The following is a 21,264-nucleotide window of genomic DNA, read 5'->3' as shown; positions in this document are numbered from 1 at the left end:
CGAAATTTCCGGAGTCCTCCACTACGGCGCGTGCCTCATAATCAAATCATGTCAAAAGACGGGCTCGGCCTCTCTGTACCGACGTGGGAGCGGCCCGCATCAGTCCCAGACTGATCCCTCAGGACCAAAATAAAGTTCTTCATACCATACCATACATAAAACCCCATAATGTAACCTTTAATTTTTCAGGCCAAAGTCGCCTGTAAGGAACACAAGAAATCGACTTGGATTAACGTAACGCTCCATGACTGTGAGCTTTTTTTTTATTTTTGACGGAGACAAAAAAGAAAAAAAAAAAGGAGACACAGGTACAGACTTGACACATCGGTGATTTGGCATGGGTTCAAAAAAAAAAAAAAACCAACATAAGGAAAGGTGGCTGTCTTCTGTTCGACACGCAGGCTCTTGTACGGACGTCCGATACAGCGAAACTCAACACCAGCGTTATAGGTTTGAAAGCGCTTTTGGTATTGCTGAAAGCCTGGCCCTCTCTCTCTCTCTCTCTCTCTCTCTCTCGCCGCACAAAGGTCACAGCGCCAACGCGTCACGTTATCACGGTGTGCCTGGCAACTCGTGCCTTGCACATTCGGGTATAAACTCTTTCAATGTTCAAAACAAAATATATTACTTTAAAGAACGGTCAATATATATTATTACTACTCCTGGGTGACGTGTATACATATACAGATTTACACTCGAAGCCATTTGTACAAGTGAGGCCAGGTGTGGCGCTCGAACTGTGCAGCTCGTCGACATCGAAGATCTGGGACGCGATTCGAGTGCGACACGATGACGTAAACAGCAATGTTTAACGCACGTCTACGTCACTTCCGACACAAAAGGAACTTGATGAAGGTGTACGACAGGTCTCTGTTGCAGCTGCTTCACGGTGTACGAACTTGTTTCCACCTGCAGACAGAAGGACTAACCAACGTTCAAAAAATGCAAAAGAAAAAAGGGGCTTTGATTTCGACGTCTATGATGACACGCAGCACGACAGCGAAACACACAAAACAGTGGGGCAGAAATTTGCAGCTGATTCGACAGCTGTTCCCCCTTCTGGGTCTCAGTTTTGAGTCTTATATGACACACATGCGTTCCTGCTAACATCGATCGCGGATGTACACAATAATATCGACACGAACGACAGATACGACTTGGTGCCTGCTCGCACTACGCCTGCAACCAGAAATGTCTTTTGCGGGCGTTGCGCGAAGTGTCATCACAGCGCTCAGATTGTGCTTACAACTTGGGTTGCACTGGCGGTTGCAGTTAGCGGAATGACCAAACATGATTTAAATTGAATATTGAAAGTCGGTGCGAGCTAGGCCTTCTTTGACGCGCAGAAGGCCGTATCCAGCGGCTGCTGCCCCCCAATGGTTCGTGCGCGGCTGGCGACGGAGTAAACGCACTGTTCAAGAGCCCGAAAGCTTAACCAGCCTCGCACACTTAATTTACGTCCGCTGCTGAATGTCAGCAGCAGATGGTATTTGATAGTCAAAGCACGACACTCTTAATTCCGCGGAAGCAAAATCGTCGCCAGGAATTCGCACCTGCATACACACAACCGCACGCGTGCAATGTTCCAAACACGCGCACGCTACTAGCACGTTTACATATTTGATTGTGTCGCCTCCGAGTCGCAGCAGCAGCGGCTGAGATTCGACCCCGGTGAAGGTCGAATCGACGCGTCCTTTTGTAAGCCACTTCTAGCTACGTGGAAGTATTTTATTTTTTATTTTTTCAGTCGTCGACTGAAGCATTGGCTAAGCGAAAACGATAACTTTGCAGCAATAAGCCTATAAGAGATAAGTGACGCGAAGCAAACGCAGTGCGGAGAGCGAAACACAGTGGAGTTGTGAGTTAGGATTGCACGGTAGTTCGTATTGAGAAAAAAGAAACAGAAACAAAAAAAAAGAAAGAAAGGAAGAAACACCTCTACACGCAACATTATACGGAGCGGCTGTGGTGGTGAATGGCCGTATTGCAAGATACTTGCTTCACTAAGCGCAAGCAAACAAGCAACAATTACGCGTTAGACATGACCCGGCCACATATCACGAACGCACGAGGGCGTCTGTCCGTGTTACCGTTTATGGCCATGTGCCATTTCTCTGCAATAAATAATCTCGCAATTAGGCGCCTGGAAACTATGTGCCTGCAGAAAAGGTGCAGCTCGTCAGCAGTGCGTACGCGAATGAAACTGCTGAAAAAGAAAAAAGAAAAGAAAGCGCTTTGCGCAAGATTACACATGTTTGGTGTAAGCTTTCGAAATTGCTCATCTTCGCGCAACCAATAAAGTTATTTTCTATCTACACGTATATACACGCTCTGATGCAGAGCTTGTGATCCACAGTGAATGTCGTCAACTACGGAAGACAGGTCGATACATGGCGTTATACTGCTTGTCAAAGCGTCTGATTTCAGTACGCAAAAGTCTTGGCGGCCTCGCGCCCGCTGCGGAAGCATCTCCGGGTCCAGCCGAAGTCGGTACCATAAGTGACAACCGCACCGATGATTCGCTTCAGAAGAGTCGTCGACGTAAGCCACTGTTCGAGGCGCTACCGATAGGCAAACGTCTACGCTTACAAGCAGACCAGAGAGAGAAAAAAAAATTATAAGCAACTCGCGTCAGAACTGTCAGTTTCACAATTTTGTAAATAGGCGAAATGTAATTTACGAAGATTGCCTCCGCGAAAGCAAAGCGACGATAGTGCCACCAGACCCAGGGCTAGAAGTCGGTGGTCCCCCGGACACCAAGCATCGAACAGATCGATAGTACTCAAGCACGACTGAGATCGCTAATGTCAATTGCGCACTGGCATGAAGGATCTAGCAATGCGAGGCCACTTCGTTGTCAAGAAAAATTTACACCTGGTGAAGAAAAAAAAAAAAAAAAGATACAGCTGGGGACAGCACGACACGCCGCGTTCCGACTTTTGAATAACGATCTGTTTTTGTATTATACGCTCCGACACCCGGGTTCGCATGCGCTTCAATCAAGTCGTTATCCAAAACCTCAATTCGTAAAACCCGATGACAGCTGATTCTGTTTCACTCGTACTCAACCCACGGCTGGCGCCGCGCGCCTACCAGTGTAGTTGAGTTTGAGGCAACATAAAAATGATAAAAACAAAGTAAACAAATCACTGCAGCGACGCTAGCTCCGCAGTGAGTGTGCGGAGTGAAGGCTGCGTAAAGCTTTCTCGTGCCACGTGTGGTCATACCCTGAGTTGCCTTCGAACGTCACTCGTGTTATTAATACTCATCGTAGGCGCGGCTACCGCGTTTCCGACTTCAAATCGAAGTCTGTAAATAGATTCTCGGGAGAGCAGGTACAAACATGCAAGAGGTGAACAAAGAGTTGCAAGAGTGACAGCTACAGGATTCACGCCAACGTGCGAAGCGCGACAACCTTTAGCATTTACCCTTAATGGACAACCATACGAACTACTACATTAACCGCGTCACTTATGGACGACAAAGGAATACTTTTACCCGCCTTTTGTACCGGAACTATAGTGTATAAGCCTATTCGCCCCGTTGTTATCTTAAAGCTGCGCACTTACGATACCTCGAGTACAGTCTATTAAGAACTGTCCTTCTCTCACGATCAACTTCAGGCCGATATGTTCATACCCAGCAGCAGAAAACTTCGCGGAGGTCAGCGAACCTCATTCTCTTTAAAATAGACAAATTCGCTTCTTCACAGCTGGTTACAACGCACAGCGCGGTCTCCTGTCCGTCACGAGTTGGCACCCGCAACATCTTCGACCAACGTATGTCGCGACATATCGGCAGAGCGCCAAAGGTGAGGATAGGCTCAGGGATTGGGAAAGCGCGAAACGCGACACAGTGGCGCTTGTTTGAGACAACTTGCACACACAGAATCGCGGCAATGAGAGATTCTGAAACAGTTTCAACGTTACTCAACCTTCCGGCCACAGCCGCTTTCGACGAAAACCGCGCATGCACGCATTCGGCGCGAACAACTCACACACACGACACGCCCATTAATGCGCAAGGACGCAGATTCGCACAACCAACTTGAGGCCGTCCAGTGGAAACCGGCAACCTTTGACACACGCGGCTTGAAACAGATCTTGAAACTTCTACAGTGAGCTAGAACAAGTAACCATGGCAGGTCACAGCGAGCTTGATCCATCACAACAGTCAGCCATACGCCGATCCCCGTTACTGGCACGCTTAGCATTATCCCAAATGTCTACAAACGCCTTTCGCAGAGTATCTAACCACAGACTAGCCCTCTTTCCGAATCTTCGCGCTTACGGACCAAAAGTCACATTGAGCGTCACAATCTCCATGGGCGGCACGTCGATCGCATGCACGTCGGGCAGCCTGGCGCCGTTTCGGACGCCAGTCAACGTAGTCCTGTGCACCGACTGCACCTTGATGAGCCGGAACTTCTCGGGTCGCGATGACGCGCGTCTGGAAGAGGGCGCGTCACCTTGAGGCCCCGCGCCCGACGATGCTGAAGGCCTCTCCAACTCGCACGATGCCGGACCGACGCTCGCCACGCGGCAAGAGCCGGCCTTGTGGTGCAGAATCAACAGGCTGCTCTTCGAAGGACGGTCGAAGTCTTCTTCCAGAGGCGTCGTGCGCAGGTTCATCATCCACGTCGAACACGGATAGCCCGCGTGCAGAAAACTGAAGCCCGGATGAAGCGCTCGGTGCTGCTGTCCTTCGGTGGCCAGCACGACGACCGGGTAGAGGAGCCGCTGCGAAAGCGAGTGCGCCAGCGAGGACAGGTTGGGGACGTCCTGTGATTTCCTGCCGCTGTCATTTTCGCCCACCGGCTTGTTTCGATCGTTGCCTTTGCCGGAATCATCGGCGACCCTTGGTTCCAGGAGCAACCAGAAGTCGGCCTGCGTCTCGCGCACGTCCAGCACGCCTTCGCCGAGACCGCGGCTGTCGTCGTAACGCAGCTTGCGATCCAGCATCACTTCCAGCGATCCCGGCTGGACGCTCGCGGCGCCGTGCGCGTGCGACACCAGGAGCGTCACGCGCGACAGCTCGTCCTCCAGGTAGGCGGCAGCGGTCACCGGGTAGTAGTTGGCCTCGACGGGCAACCGCACGTCGGTGATGCGCTTCGTCATTTGGAATCCCGACGAGTCCGTGTAGAAGGTGCGATCGCTGTTGTCCACGTCCGTGTCCAGCTTCATAAACATCTCGACGTTGTAATCGGAGCGCCTGGACAAGTCGAACACGACGCTCATCTCGAGGCCGCCTCCGAGGAAGCCGTCGACGTGGTACACGCGGAACGTGTGCGTCAGACCGTCCGCGTAGGCAGCCACAAGCTCGGAGGTGATCGGTCCCTGGACGACGCGCACAATCGGAAAACGCCCGGTGACGTTCACGAACGGGTCGCTGGCGTCCGGCTCGAAGAGGTAGGCGCCGCTGTGGAACTCGAGCGATCTGTACGCGTTGAAGGAGACGTTCACCCGCCTCTCCAGACCGCTCTTGAGCAACCTGATTGAACGCAGGAGGCCCGTCTCGTGAGAGAATGTCGCCTCCACGTATGGAGTCGACAGGACAACGGGCTTCGTGTGCGGGCTCTCGAAGTTGAAGATGGACTGCGCGCCGGCACCGGACCACGAGTCGCCGACGAACATTGAGACCCTTGTCTTCGGCGTCGTTAGCCTCCCAGACTCGACGAGCAGAGTGTATGTGCTCAGCGACAGCGGCTCGAGCTTGGCGACGAAGACCAGCTCGAACACGACGCTGGACACGGCAGCAGCGTCGGTCCACACAGGGTTGAGCTGGAACAAGACGTCTTCGCCCGTCGAATCGAGCACCCTGGCGACGGGGTCAGATACGTCCACGCGAACAACCTCCTGCAGAGCTTGCGCGTGTGAGTTGTAGAGGACTATCTTGCGGCCGTGAACCTCGGGCACGGTAAGTGGCAGCTTGATTGGGAGCACGTCATAAGTGGGCCTCTGCACGTCGGGAAAGAGGTACGACGTTACCGGCCTCGGCGAGTGGATCGCGGCGTTGACCATCGGCTGCTCGACGAGCATTAGATATTGGGCGGCATGAGCGATGACGCCCATGGCCTCCTTCATGCCGTTGTACATGCGCGACCCGTAGTCGGTCATGACGCCTTCCTTGGACGTTCCCGTGATGGCGTCGTGGTGCTGGAAGAGGCCCAGGGCGTCCCTGGTCTGCACGAGGAAGACGTAGTCGGCATCCAGTCGGCGGCCCAGGTCCGTCTGACCGCTCTCGTTCAGGTAGACACGGGCGAGACTGAAGAGGATCTCGGCCGCACGAAGCCAGTGCTCCAGCTCCCGGGAAAAGTGTTTCAGGTAGGGTCGTGTGGTGAAGTAGCCCGTCCAGTAGGAAGGCTTGCCCTCGGCGTACATGTCACCGTACGGAAGGAAGTCTCCGGTGAGCTTGGCGAACGGGTGCTCGTGCGAGACGCCCTTCTCCATCCGAGTGTAGACCTCTTCGAAGTAGTCGCTGAGGGTGCCGAAGCGCACGTGCGCGTGCAGCCGCTTGCTCTTGTTGATGTAGTCGAACAGCTTGCGATAGTTGGCGTACTGCTGCTCCCACTCGATGTCGTGGTCGAACCGGAAGTCATCCCCGAGCGGAACCAGGGCGACGTTGTGCGGAAACAGCGAGCCAATGCGCCCGTATTGGCCCAAAAGCAGTTCGGCTAGGGTGGCCACGTTGTGGTCGGCGACCTGGGACGCGCGGCTCTCGGTGTACTCGCCAGCGAGCCGGCGGAAGTCGAACTTGAGGCACACGTCCGTGTTGGGTCCGCAAGTGTGCTTGATGCTGTACAGCTCGAACGGTGCCATATGCGTCAGCAGGCCTGAGTCGTTGTAGTAAGACGTCGGGAAAGGAGTCTTCCAAAGAAACTCGAGGTCCCTGCGAGGTGCAACGATACGATTAGTGCCACCTTCTGCGTAAGGTAGAAAACAATTATCGCTGTCTCTTATAGAAGTAGAACTTTAATGCTCTTCACTTCTATCTTTACTTCAGCGACTTCTGCTTTACTACAATCTCCCTTCTCAAGTAAATGGGAAGCTATAATGGATTAGAACCACATTATGTAACCTGCATATCTGGCATGCAGAAGCAATGTCAGGTTTTGTCAGTCATCCACCGAACGCGCATCACTTCGGTTCTTCACTGTCGCCTCACAACGCCTTGTTTCTCAACAGTTGTGCCTATGGCTTACCGCCTGCGGGAGCGCTCGACTCCCTCGCGTACAATGTTGCCCGCACAGTTTTCGCATCTCCTGACATTCGGCTTCACTGCATGACGTCCAAGCGACGGTGGAAGTCGGTGTTGTAGTGACGCAGCCACCGGCGGGAGATGTCATGCTAGCGCCAATGCTAGCGCCACCTGACAGCGTAGATTACTCGGGAGCGAGAGTAACTTGGCTGTGCCTAATTCTCGCTTCGGGACCATTTTGTGACGACGTCCAGCGCGGACTGAGCGGGCGCTTGTCGGCACACCTCGCGGGATGTTGACACGAAAGGCCTCCCAATGGGCTGCAGAGCGAGAAGCCTGCGCGGGCAAATACAATCACTCGGACGGATTTTTGTTTGCAAGACTGCGCCCGCGAACGGCCTTTGTCGGTGTCCGGAATATCCGAACATTTCCTTGGTGACTTTGCGTAGTGAGCTTAACTCCCTCAATTCCTAACCGTGTTCCATCGAGAAATGATTACTTGTTTATGTATTTTGGATAACTGCATTTCTTGTATCAAAGGCACAATGAACGCCAGTTTCTTTTTTTTTTATGTTTGCACTTCTATGTGATGCACTCATGATTACGGACAGCCATTTAGACAACACACGCCAGAGTATTCTCACATACACTTGAGGGCAACATTTCTCCACCTATAGTGTCTTCGAACCCTTCGCAACACTCCGAATATAACGCTGTGCACACACAAAAACTGATAGTAAGCTGTAACGCAGGCGAGAAAAATGCGGCGAACACATCACTTCTGATGCATCACTTTTGATAGTCTGCACAATCCCCATCCGTAAGTAACAAAACCCACTCTGACAAGCCAAGAATCGGTGATTTCAGAGTTAGTCGCACAGCCTACGAATACGAAACGCTACACTGCACTATAAGAAGGCACCACTAGCTGCCAGCTAGTACTGCAGTTTATCAGCACACGTTGTGGCGAGATCAGTAACATGAATGACTATGTGAAACCATGCAAACGAGGCAGAGGAACACGTAAGCTGTGTTTTACAGCCGGTCATCATCATCGTCGTATTTGTGTCCACTGCAGGACGAAAGCCTCCCCCAGCGACTTACCCTTGTCTTGCGCCAGTTGACGCTCTTTCGTGGCTGTAAATTTCCTAATTTCATCGCAGCACCTAGTTTACTGCCATCCTCAACTGCGCTTCCCTTCACTTGGCACAGATTCCGTAACTCCAACAGACCACCGGTTATCAGTCTCACGCATTACGTGGCCTGCTCAACATCATTTTTTTCTCCTAATGTCATCTAAAATAAAGGATACCCTCCCCCCGCCGCCTGCTTACCCGCTACCCCATTCAACCTCGTTAAAGCTTTAGTTTCATAAGTCGTTCTACAGACTGCAAACAAGCGTGCGACCCACACGAACCTCCTCGCGGCGAGAAACTCTTTCCAAGCGAAGTGCGTCCGCTGGATAAACGTGCTGCGGATGCCGGCGGCCTGCAACAGGTACGGCACGGTCGCACCGTGCCCGAACGGGTCGATGGACCAGCCGGCGCGCGGCACCACACCCAGGGTGGAGCGCAGCCACTGGTGTCCTTCGACCAGCTGGTCCACCATGGCGTAGTAGTGGGCGGCCGCCTCGTCCGTCATCACCCAGCCACCCGTCACCATCTCCAGCTGGCCACGGTGCACCAGGTGTCGGACAGCGTCCCGAAGGTGCGGCCGGTTCTCCAGGCTGCACGAGAAGAGCAGTGAAAAAGCACGGCTACTTAGACAAGTCGGCAGAGACGGTGTTTCACTGTCTGGTTCGTGCTCAACGCAGAAGTTAATTGCTCTATCCCAGAGAAATGCAACCCGAATAAGAAAAAAGTGACAGCAGACTAAAACAATCGGATCCTGTTGATACACGCGTCCATTCAAGAAGGCCGGAGCACAGTCGTCTCGACGACGACGGTAACGAATCGTGCAAGCCATGAACCAGATTCGTCAGCGTTGCAATATGTTTTGCAAATACACCTTGCAGATATTTTTCTGAGTAATTAGTGCTTCGTTCGCGCAACAATATGAAGAAAATAGACACTGAATCCTGAGCAATACATCGTGAGCCATACGACATTTTTGCCTTTGCTGTCTTTTCTTTATTGCGTGTTTTGATGAATTGTGTTACGGTTGGCATCTAGCACGCCGTGCAAAAAGGATTTTCGCCCACCATGCCTCGTCGAAACGAAGCGTGACTTCCTAATTCGCCATGGTCATCTCGAGTGTGTGCCGGTCTAGCGGAAGCCCCGCAGTGTTTACGGGCCTCTTTTGTGTGTGTGCGACTTTAGAGGGGCCCTTTCCTCGAACTGTCAAACTCTACAGGAGAACTTCCACGAACCAGCAACGCGCAAAGAAGACAAGCATCTACAATTCCCGGAGGCTTGGTATAACCAGAGGCTTGGTATAAACGGAGGCGGGGCCCTCTTTCCGCTCTGTGCCTGTCACGTGACGTAGACGGAAGCAAGATCCCTCCCACGATTACAGAGAGCATATTTAAGGGGCTCCGAATTGTACCTTTTTTACACTTCATTCTCTTCTCTTCACCTTTCACCAACCTTTGAATAAACCGTGCAAGTTTCGCACTAGAAATCGTCTCGTCCTTGCCTGGTCGACATGGTCTACCGGATGCCTGCAGCCCGCCGACAGCGCCACGCTACCCAATAGTAACGTCGGTCAGGCTTCGATAGGCAGGCGTCGCTACAACTTGGCAGCAGTACGATACGCTACCCTGGAGTACGCAACACCTGCCGCTGCCGTGTGTTGTCAGGAGGTTGAGAGTTTTTCAAGCCGTCTCTTTACGGCTTTCTTTTTCCCCCTCTCATCAATGTTCAATGGGAAATAAAGCTTCATTCATTCATTTGAACTAACAAAAACATCGAGCGTCCCGGATCTCCTAATTGTTTATCGCTCACAATCAAGTGATAGCACTTGAAGCTAGAACTTCGACGTCAGATAAACCGTTCGTTGTAGAGCGAAAAACAAAATGAAGCCCTGCCTGAAGTGAATAAACTCAATTAATTAATCATTCGCCCAAGATGGTACACAACAACGAACCTGCAGATTCATCGCCGTACAGCCCCAATGACTTCTGCCTAGAGCGATGGAACGATGTTTTTGTTGAACGACGAATTGTATATACGAGGGCTATTTAAGGCACGTGCGACAGTGCTATAGCAGAGGTTAAGGAAGGCCACAAAAATCTCCAAACCACATATTTTTCCGTACCCTATCTTGAATCCACAAACTCCCGTGAGAGTATGCTTTCTTTTCTTTCTTTCTTTTCTTATTTTTGCAACAAGATACTACAGGGCTCTAAAGAGAGGTGTGACGAAACGCTTCAGCAAGAAACTGTTGTGGATAGGCCATAGCCTTGTTGTATATATATGTGATGTAGGAGTTGAGGACGGACTTCGAGATGAAGAACACTTGGGAGGTCTATTTTACATTATATACAGTGAGACGTCAATGAACAGTCGTACAGTCATATCGGGCCGGCAGCAACTCGGACGCTGCGGCCCGCGGCAAGAAGTTCGAGAGAGGTGAATCAGGGAATGCTCTAGGAATCTCTGGAATGCTCTTCTGCTGCTCCCAGTCTGCGTCTTTTAAGCCCTTCGATGACTGGAAGACGCGTCATGTTCGGCCAATGGGAGAGCCCGCTCAGATGACGCCACCTTCGGCCAATGGTAGGCACCCGTGCGGTGATGTCACACCCGGCGGCTCCCCGCGGTCTTGCCTTGCTGTGGTGCAATACTCTCTTCAAAGGCGGCCGGTGAGGCGACGCTTGGGCCCCAATTGTCCGAGGGCCCACCTACTCCCGGCGGTACGGCTCCGCTGGCTTGCAAATGCCTTCTTCAAAGGCGACCGGTGCGACGCTGCCAGGCCTTCCCGGTACATCACAGCCGTCTGGCTTCGGGACTCACGTTACCTGGAACAGTGCCGGGCTATCCCCTCGCCTTCTGGAAGAACCAAGCATTGAATAGCTCCACCGGCGGCGTACGAAGTGGGGGCCTTCAACTTGTTTGCTCGAGCGCTCCTCTGGAATGTGCTTTCCGCGTTTCTGCGCTTCTCAATTAGTTGTGCTGCGATTCGATGTGGTCTGGGGAACTCGAAGTAGACGCAGGAAATAGCCCCATATCTAACAGTGACTCACCGAAAACGCAGAGAAAGCGCGAACAATGGTAGAACGACGACAGTGTGTTTATCTCTGCGTCAAGTTCGGCCTCCGTATTCTCTCTTATTTTTTCCTCGAATAGCATACAGCGGTTTTCAACGAAATTCGGTGTCTTGTAAGCCACACTCCACGTCGTCTTCATGGTCGACAATATACTCACTACGAACGTTTGTAATTCCTGCGATACCTATGCCGACGACTAAGAAACATGTTAAGATTTAATTAAAAAAACAGACATTAGTTTACTAGGCAGCATAAATTGTACTCTATAACACGGATACATTAAATAATTCCTGCGATACCTATGCCGACGACTAAGAAACATGTTAAGATTTAATTAAAAAAACAGACATTAGTTTTCTAGGCAGCGTAAATTGTACTCTATAACACGGATACATTAAATGGAGTGAGCATTAAAGACAGTGAGGATTACTTCGAGGGACTGTTTTCAAAACGCCGTCGAATTTTCGTGAACTGAAACAAAACACTGGCCGAGCCGGCGTAAAAGGGAAATAATAAAGAAAGATGTGCTATCCGTCAAGTACAATATTAAAGGCGACGCGAAATAACAAGCTTCCAGTGTCCGAAGAGGATGAAATACTACTGCCTTTCTTAAGACAACCGAGACGCGAGGCCACTTCCCTGTGCTACACAAGTGCTGGCTCCGGCGCAATACTATCGGCATCGGCAGTGAAGCCCCCCTGCCTTGCGATAAGTCGGAGGAGGGATTTCAGATGTGCGTACTGAAGGCAAGGAAGGCAATGAAAGTTCATATAGAGAAGCAACATTTTAAATTACTTCGTGCGGAACGCAAAGAAACGCTCGTAGAAATTTGCGCGCCGATATAAAGCAAACGTTATTATCGGCAGCCTGAACTAGAGGGCATGACGACGCACCCTTTCAGAATGAATCTGACAAAACGAAATGGGCCAGATTAAAAAGCCAGAGTTGAATTCTGAGCGTGTAATTTCATGAAGCAGTTCTGGTCTTCGAAATTAGCCTTTGATCTCTGCCATAGCAGAAATGGGAGTTGAAGGAGGAATACAGCGTTACGGCATTGAGCACCTCGAGTTTCTTGAGTCTTCAGTCTTTCCCTGCAAGAATGTACGGAAGCTAACAGCCTCAAGAGAAAATCAGCAGACGTCAATGATTACTGCCGTTCTGAGATCACTTACTGCGTCCGCAGCAGGCTCCCAAAGCGGAAACCGCTAATTCTCAATGACAACTATACTTCTTAGCGATGGACACACAATGTCGCCTTCGTCCAGTCCAGTAGTGGCGGCTGCGGCCTCCGACCTCTCCCCCACCTCTCCCCTGGGCGAGGCACGCAAAACCCCGAACAAATACGTGATACGTGAAAATGTGCAAGTGCGCTTCCCTGCACATGTACTTTGACTTTCACAAGAAGGAGGAGGTCGCAATAAATGTGAAAACAAAGCAGAGCCGATGCCACTAGACTTGCCACCGGGGCTGTGTTTCAAACGTAGACGACTAAATATACACTTAAGCGGTCAGTGACCAATCATCTTAAGCTTCGTTCAAGCTCTGACGAAACAGGCAAAAGTTGCAGCTTCGAGAAGGCGGAATCGAAGTCAAAAATGACGTGGGCTACTTTGCTGTTTAAACAAGATGGCGGCTGAGTAGAAGGTTCAAAACATTACGGGAAGGTCATCGGCTCTCCCATGCTTAATGTAAGGGATGCTATGTGTTTTGTAGGTACGCATACGCAACAGTTAAAATTAAATCAATAATATGCGGTTTTCTTTCCATTTTTCTTGTCAATGTAAGGTGGCGTCATCGCATAGACGTCTACAGTGTCTATATATCACGCCTTTAGAGACGTCGATACAACCGCCCTAGACATCTTTCAGGCGGTTCCAAATGCGTTTCATTGCTTGAGCTCGAAGCTGTATTTAAAGCGAAGCTTTCTTTGCTTCTTCTCCCGACTTTCCGGGCGCTGCTGCTGTGGCCTTGCTCGCGAGCGACGCTGGGTTTCTTGCAACACCACTAGACGGCGCTCGCCTCCGCGCATCCCAGCCGGCGCCGCCGCGGCAGTGTTTCACAGTGTGTGCGCATGGCGCGTGCTGTGCTTGCTTTCCTCTGCGACAAAAATGCAGGTGCTTGGCTGTGGAAGTCGCTTGCTGGGCTGCGATAATGTAAACATTATAATCGTCCATAGCCTGGAGAGAGCGCTTGGAGCTGGCGTTTAACAGCGTGCTGGTAACGTGTGCAGAAGGAGCACGTAAACATGCGCCAGAAGAATGGCTCCAAAGCGTGCACTCAGCGTCGAGGACAGCCAGCCTCGAAAGACGCGTCGCGCGGAACAGGAGCGGCTTCGCTACGCAGCGAAACATGGTGCAGACCGCAAATGTATGCATACAATGTGTACATATATTCGTGATAAATAATTTAATTACGCATAGCCCCATAATTCAATTAATGTTTAACACTTCTGCCACGATGCAATGTGTCATGTGAAGTAATGATAACGATCAACCCTCTCAGAGATCATGAACAATGACGCGCAACAACGCCTCAAGCAAACACGTCTCTACGTGTGTTCTGTGGACTACGCAGAGAAACAGCAGTAGTGCAAGCAAGGTAATGTTTAACATCAATTCACCACACTCGCGTTCGACCAAACGCTAAGGAAATTACACATATATATTCGCCGCCAACATCAGTGCTCATAATCGTCAATCAAAGCAAACAGCATACAAAGCTTCGTTTACGTCGATTCCCACAGTGCGTGGGATCTGCCAATTTTTTGAGCTGCCAACGCAGGTTGTCTGTGCAATGCTGGCCAAGGTTGGAATACTCCCCATCTCCTCCTGTCTACATTTTCGCTGTTTGCAAGCCTACCTTAGGCTCTATGGTGCCATGAGTGGGCAGTCGGCCATCTTGTAAGGGGGCAACCTCCATACTGAGGAAAAGCCTATTTCCAGTATTTCCCACATGTGACAGCTGCGCGACAAGTGAATGGCGCGTCCGGCAGCTAACCACGCACTGTCGCATCGAGTTGCACGAGTTCCATCCCTGGTGGTGGCTCTAAAGTTTTGTTTTTCTTCGCCGTATAAGGGCGGCGCCCAAATCCACGCCCCTGCGGCGACTCTCTCAGGGTAACGAAAACGGACCTCGAGGGCTATGCTTTTGCTAACTGCATGTTCCGAAAGCGATTGCAGGAACCGGAAATAAGTCAATGACGCGAAGTTTTGGAAACCACCTATTGCGAGGGTGAGAAGGCGGAGGACGAGAAAGGCCACCTGACGATGACGGCGTAAAGAAGATGACGGGCCAAGCTAGCAGAGTTTCGATCGACTAGCACAATGAAATAAGATAATTGAAAAGTTATAGATCATTAGCTGCCACTGGCTGAGTGTCCGTATTTCTGTCGTCTCGCCAGCACTGTCTCCTCCTTCTCTTGTCGTGGACTACTCGTTCACATGTATGCACCGAACTGAGAACTAGTGGCCGATGTTTTCCCAGCCCCCGCTACCCCCCCCCACCCTCTTTTATGTTCAGGCCATAAAGCAACCTGCTACCTGTACGGCTTAGTTTATTAGCAGATTAGTTTAGTTAAGCAGCAGTTTAGCGGTATTCAGTACACCATCAACCAACGTGATGCGGGAGATGTCGCCGACGTAACGAAGAAAAAAATAACACTACGCCGGCATTAAATTACACATATATCCGAGTAGCGTCTCCTCCTCGTCGAAAAGCATTCAGCCTGACACTTCGCCAATATCGTGACGTTCCCGGGCGTTCCGCATGCGGGTCCGCATCGGCCCTCGAAGCAGTCTGCGCGTGTGCGCAGAGTAAAGCCCTCATTAGCCGGGACGCCGAAACACAATATCAGAAAAATACGCGACGCTTACGTACGCCTCTCTGTGAGGATTTAGCGCTGTCGTTTGAGCGAAGCAGTCCCCTTGACAGATGTACAACATTTTGGACGTAAACTGCAAAAGACTGCTACTGCCCAATCAACGTTGCAAGAAAAAAAAAAAAAAAAGCACTTCCAGTGTACAGCAAAGGTGAAAGGGCGGAGACTACAAATAAACGATGTTAGGCTAGTTCTTCAGCTAGTTCGTTCATCATGTACATATTTAAACTTCGATAAGCGCGAATACGATGACAGAAACCCAAGTAGGACACAGTAAACAGGTCGTATTCCTGACAATGTGGCCCCGACAGCGGGACATGGTGAAGGGTTTATTTATTTATTTATTTATTTATTTATTTATTTATTTATTTATTTATTTATTTATTTATTTATTTATCTATTGGTTGGGTAGTTGATTGATTGACCAATTGATTGGTCACGCACTCTACGAAAAGAAGAAAGGAAAGACATTAAGATTATAGAACATAAACGCCGCGTTGTTAATGCGAAGAAGATTAATTATGAAAGGTTTCAGGCAAGAATATGGGGGATAGAGTGAGGTTGAGAAGACGCGTATACAGCAAGTCTCGCAGAATAGTTTGGAGAAGTCATGGAGAGTCATACGTCGCAATTCGGTCCTTAGAGCATTTGTAACTAACTTTTAGCGCTTATGCAGTAGAAAAAGCTTGTTTTCCTCGAGGAGAAGAAAAAAACGCCAAGTAGGGCTCTGCACACACCTGCGCCACCAGCGTGAGAAGAAGCACATCTCGGCCCACAGGAAGGAGAAGTCCTTGTGCCTCTGCAGGAACTCCACCATGTTGTTCAGTATGTGCGCCGTGTTACTCAAGAAGTAGCCCTCGAACGTCTTCAGCCAGCCCGGGTCATTGTGCGAGTGCGGGATCACGATCACCTGGAATGGCAACAGTACATTTAATACCATGTTCCGCTGGCCATAAACACAAATGTTGCAACGATGTTAATAAAACGGCGATATTTATTAAGGGCGAACTTGTGCCCACAAGTAAAGGTCACTGCGGTCGTGAAGAAATCCGCGGCAGTCGCGTTCTCACACTGGGCTCGACCCGTCTTCCTCTTTCTTCTCGCGTGACACCTGGTGCGCGTGGCGCATGCGAGCCGGGTCCAACCGGCTACCCGTGCCACGAGGATCGCTGCCTGTTGCTGAACAACAACACGGTACGGCGTGCACAGTGTCCATTACGAAGGGCGCGCAACTTGATTGTGACGAAGTTGTCACCGCGGCAATATTATATATATATATATATATATATATATATATATATATATATATATATATATATATATATTCATAGAAAACCCACAGGCACATTCCACGTTAATATGAAAAACCATTCACAAGTTCTGCATAGTATTGTCGAATTAATTAGTGGCGTGCATCCCGTATGTTTGCTAACACTACGATAACCGCGATTCTCTCTCTCGCTCTCTCTCTCTCGTCCGACTGCAAAAACGCCAACGTGATCGCAAAATCATCTTTAGCTCGCGACTGACGCCGGTTCGCATGAGACGTTGCCTCAGCGATGCGATGGTGTAGAGACGACTCGAAGGACTCCAGACTGAATCAAACAGACAGACAGTTCGGAACACTCCCCGACGGCGTGCCAGCACATTTAGTTAACGCACGTTTCGTTAACAGAGCCAGAGCCGCGCATACCGTGCAACGTGACACGCCATTCCCGAAGCATACATATGTACCGTACAATATCCCACGCCCCGCGTCGCGTCTCCATTTAAAAAAAAACTGGGTCGTCGACCCGATGGATGTATGCTCAAAACGCCCATACGGAACCGTATACATAAATCGCGATGTGTACACATCGCCTGCCAGACACTCAATCCCGCGCGAATGCGCCGGCGAAAAAGCACAAAAGGCGTGGCCGCGTCAAATGAGCGCGAACAATCGAACAAAGGAGGGGAGGGGGGGGGGTACAGAGGCAGGCCCGCGGTGCCGTTCGCTCAACGCTGCGCCAAATCCTTCGACGCAGCGACGAGTGCGTACGCACGCACAAAGGAGTGACGTCATGACCCGTGTTTCCGCGCGCACTGCCCGCACCGCCTACGCAGTAATCGAAGAGACGAGACCCTTTAATTCGCGCTGTGGCAGCAGCGTGTTTTCATTGCCCAAGAAATCTCCCAGTCGTATACGTTTTTCGACAGAGAAGTTTGTAGAGGAAAAAGGGAAGTGTTTTGCCCCAAGAATGCTGCAGACACGTTTCCTCGATGCTCTCGGATATAAGGAACGCGCGACATGCGCCGAGCTCACGCACGCAGCGTTCTTGAAATATTTAGTACAAAAACTAACTTGTAGATCGTTCCAATTGCACAGCAAAAACTGGTTCCAGTTGGAGAGTTCTACATGTGTATAGGGCGTTATTTCGGAGATGTTAAGTGTAACTCCCCCCTCAATGTGTTAAAATGGTGTGCACGGCAGCAGTAGCGGTGGCAGTGTCATCTTTTGACACTTTATTGTATTGAACTAGAGCACTTTACAGATGCATTTGATTTCCGTCAATGGCTTTCGCAGAAGAACGAAAAGAAAAAAAAAATCCGCTGTACGCTAACGATCAAGCAGAGCGGTGCCTCTGAGACGTGCAACGGCCCGGCGCGATCTCTGAGGCCACGTTCTGTGTGGTCTATCTAGCGTCAAGATCAAGATGCGACTACTTGGCGCGCGCGCCTATCGCGCCGGAGTTCCGGTATTGCGTAAACTGCCATACGTTCACAAAAAAGCCCAGAACATCCTAACCTAAGGATAGATTGCGTGCGTGATGCCACACGAGGTGATTCTGGAACAACGATAGAACTAGATAAATAGGCCTAAAAGGGGATGGCCAACACATCACAAACAAGCACAAAAGAAAAAAAAATAAGGCTAACCTTACAGCCATTCTACAGAGAATAGAGGACAAAATAACGATAAACAGGAAGAGGCAAGACTATTACTGTCACAACACAATTTATGAACAGCAAACTGCACGACGTTCAACGCCATTTTATGCCACTTCAAGCAAACTGTGAACAACCAACCCACACCAAAAAATATATCTCGAGTAGGTAACAGCTATTTTTTAAGTAACTTTCTTTGCCATTGGTCCCCCTTTGCGGGTGCTCTCTTGCCAAGCGGACAAACTTTGGCCACTGGGTAAGCGCCATATTGTATGTGCGTATTCTTGGCCAAGCCAAAATGGCTATACGCCACATGTGACACAAAGGCTATAGAACACATAAGTGTATTTACACATCTGTCGGATGTCACTGCACACCTCACCCCCCTCTTCGCCTAAACGCCTCTGATTAACACTCTCCCCTCGGCGTGTAGCATACGTCGCCTTCGTTGCGCGTCATCCTCATTAACCTCGCTAACTCAAACATGACTTGGCGTCATTTAGCTCGCAAGATTTTCTAGTTTTTTTTTTTCCTTTTTTTTTTTTCACTCGTTCGTACAGAATTTTTACTGCTGCTGCCTCAGGGTCATGTCCATTTATGCGGATAGCTGCAGAGGAGAGCCATACCTGTTTCCACAGCTCGCCAACAACCGACTACGCCAATAAACTTACAAGATCTACGCATTTAAATTTCGTGGTTTTTTTTTTTTTCGCACGCGGACTACACCCGCGAAAGCGCGGTATACAGACACGTAGTCAGTACACACGTAGTCGGCAATGAAAAGACTATTGTTGGAGTTCTCGCCTCGGGGAACGCGTTTAAAGGGGGCCGGAAGCCGCAGAACATACGCTCGTCTATTTGCTGCCTTTTGTGTATCGGGGTGTGTACAATGCGAACACCTTGGACGAGTGAAATGTCATTTGCCGGCGCTGTATAACGGAGTATACAGTGTAATCGCATTGGAAGACATTAAAGTCATCTATCGACGTCGTTTATCGGTGACAGGATACAATCGATTGGCAATAAAGAGTCTCTAAAGCAAAAATGCATTGTCAGCTTACGCTGGTACATTACGCTTTTAGAACGTTAATGACATTTCTTTGGCGCAGAAAAAAAAGATGCTTACAATAAGCGAACAAAACTAAACCGAAAGCTTTGCGCCTAAGATGGGCAGGCAAGAAGCAGTGTCAACCAATGTATTCGTCAAAAGTTTACGAACCACGGAAGCTGAATAAATGCTGAATAAACGCGACGTGGGCACACCGTCTGGCATTCGGCTTTCCAGCCTATAATACTAGTAAATGTGAAGCGCGCCGTGCTGCACACACGCTTTTACTGGCCATATACGGTCACAATCTCTTCGCAATGTCAACGTTTTCTCAGATGACGTGCTCCGTAAACTATCGACGAGAACTTTACATCGTGGCCGCAGCTGCATATATGCGCCTTGTTTCGTGTACCGTTCGGCTTCAATGGGGATGCAAGTTTCCTTTCTAGCTCTCTTTTTTTTCTGTGTAGGGTTTTCTTTGTAGCTTCTTGCTACTCTTGGGCTCTCTATTTCATTGTGTCGTATTTGAACGTGACCACCACAACGGTTAGGGCAACATATTTTCGATCTATACAGTTGTGCCGCCGCCAAACCGACATGCGAGGAGGTCGCGGGTTCGATTACGGCCGCGGCGGCCGCATTTTGATGGGGGCGTAATGCAGAAGCTCTCATGCACTTAGATTTAGACGCACGTTAAACAAATTCAAGTGGTCACAATTAATCTGGAGTCCTCCCACTATGATGTGCTTCATAATGACAGATCGCGGTTTTGGCCCGTCAAACACCAGCATTTCATTTTTATTTCAGTTTTTTTTTTGTATTTCGACGTGAACGTTTCGCTCACGGTTACATTTTTCAATGATCTGTCGCCTTGCGTCAGTCATATTTACACTCTCTATCGATTCGCCATGCGAAAGATATTGCAGACTTTCTCGAACGGTTAAGAAAGAAACCCATCCCGTAATGCCCTTCCGTCGCGCATTCTGCCTTCACTGTAGGCAGTGCTTGCACACGACGTTCCAGACACGCTTTTCTTTTTTTTGACAACACTCGGAGCAGGTCGGTAAAACTTCGAAAGCTGCAAGAGTCGCAGACATGCCGAAAAACAGGACGTTGCACTCCGCTTGCTTCGAGCGTCCTATAACCCTTTTTGCAGCAATGGGAAAATCGTTTTCCCAGCCGTAATGGCTTTTTTGTGATTGTCGGTTTTTTTTTTCCCCCAGTTTCTGCGTTATTTATAAGCTGACGACGACGCGGGAAATTGCTATGGCGCTCAATACGCCTTTTATGTTGTACACCGACAGTTCCGTAGTATACAAACCGGTTTCGCAGGGCAAGAGGAGCCAGTGAAAAGTGAAAAAGAAAGACAGAAAGGAAGAAAGAAAGATAGAAAACACTTTATTCAGCGGCTTTTCGCAGAAGCCGCCAACAGCGCAGTGGTCGTTGCGATAGCGAAAAAGTATTCAACCGACAACTCTGATATATAGCGCTGGTGTGGCACTGGTGATTTTCCGCCGCTTTGGAACCGCTCTCCTGCTCTCCCGCTCTCCTGCAATATTCGCTAGAAAGCGCGACAAGCTTTACTTTAGGGTCAATTCGGATTTCCTAATTCAAATAGATGTAAAGCTTGGACATGCGCTCATTAGACTACAACCAATCAGAGCAATATTTACAGCATTTAGGAGAGATCTGTACTGCAGGAAGCAAAAATGTTAATTTAGTACCTCAATGTCTTTTTTTTTTTACAGGATTTGCGGAAAATCATTAAGTCAACAAAACATGACCATGTAAAGATTACAAATCTTTATATCTGCGCTAAAAATAGACATCGCAGTTCTCTAAACTGCATCAAAGTTTTTAGAGCAGACAAACACGATATAGAAGTTTACAATTCACGTTAAATTGTTACGATGTTTACGAGGGCTCTGGGAAAGTTCACTCAAATATCAGTCATATACTACAGAGTAGTACGTATATGTACATTAGATCAATTCTATCAGCTTTAGATGTCAT

General features: G+C 49.6%; 1 protein-coding gene across 1 annotated transcript in view; it reads right to left on the bottom strand.

Annotated features, from left to right (window-relative positions):
- Positions 1 to 224: 224 nt before the first annotated feature.
- Positions 225 to 21,264, bottom strand: part of alpha-Man-IIb (alpha-Mannosidase class II b) — an 85,494-nt gene continuing 64,454 nt past the window's right edge. Inside the window, exons 2-4 of the mRNA XM_050167844.3 lie at positions 16,016 to 16,188; positions 8,615 to 8,923; positions 225 to 6,888 (exon numbers count right to left, since the gene is read on the bottom strand). Coding sequence (XP_050023801.2) covers positions 4,287 to 6,888; positions 8,615 to 8,923; positions 16,016 to 16,188 — 3,084 coding nt within the window. The 3' untranslated portion in view covers positions 225 to 4,286. The remainder of the gene's footprint in view (positions 6,889 to 8,614; positions 8,924 to 16,015; positions 16,189 to 21,264) is intronic.

Source organism: Dermacentor andersoni, chromosome 3, assembly GCF_023375885.2.
Source record: "Dermacentor andersoni chromosome 3, qqDerAnde1_hic_scaffold, whole genome shotgun sequence".
NCBI lineage: Eukaryota > Metazoa > Arthropoda > Arachnida > Ixodida > Ixodidae > Dermacentor > Dermacentor andersoni.
Note: the sequence above shows the minus strand (reverse complement) of the source record. Positions and strands in the feature narration are given on the sequence as shown.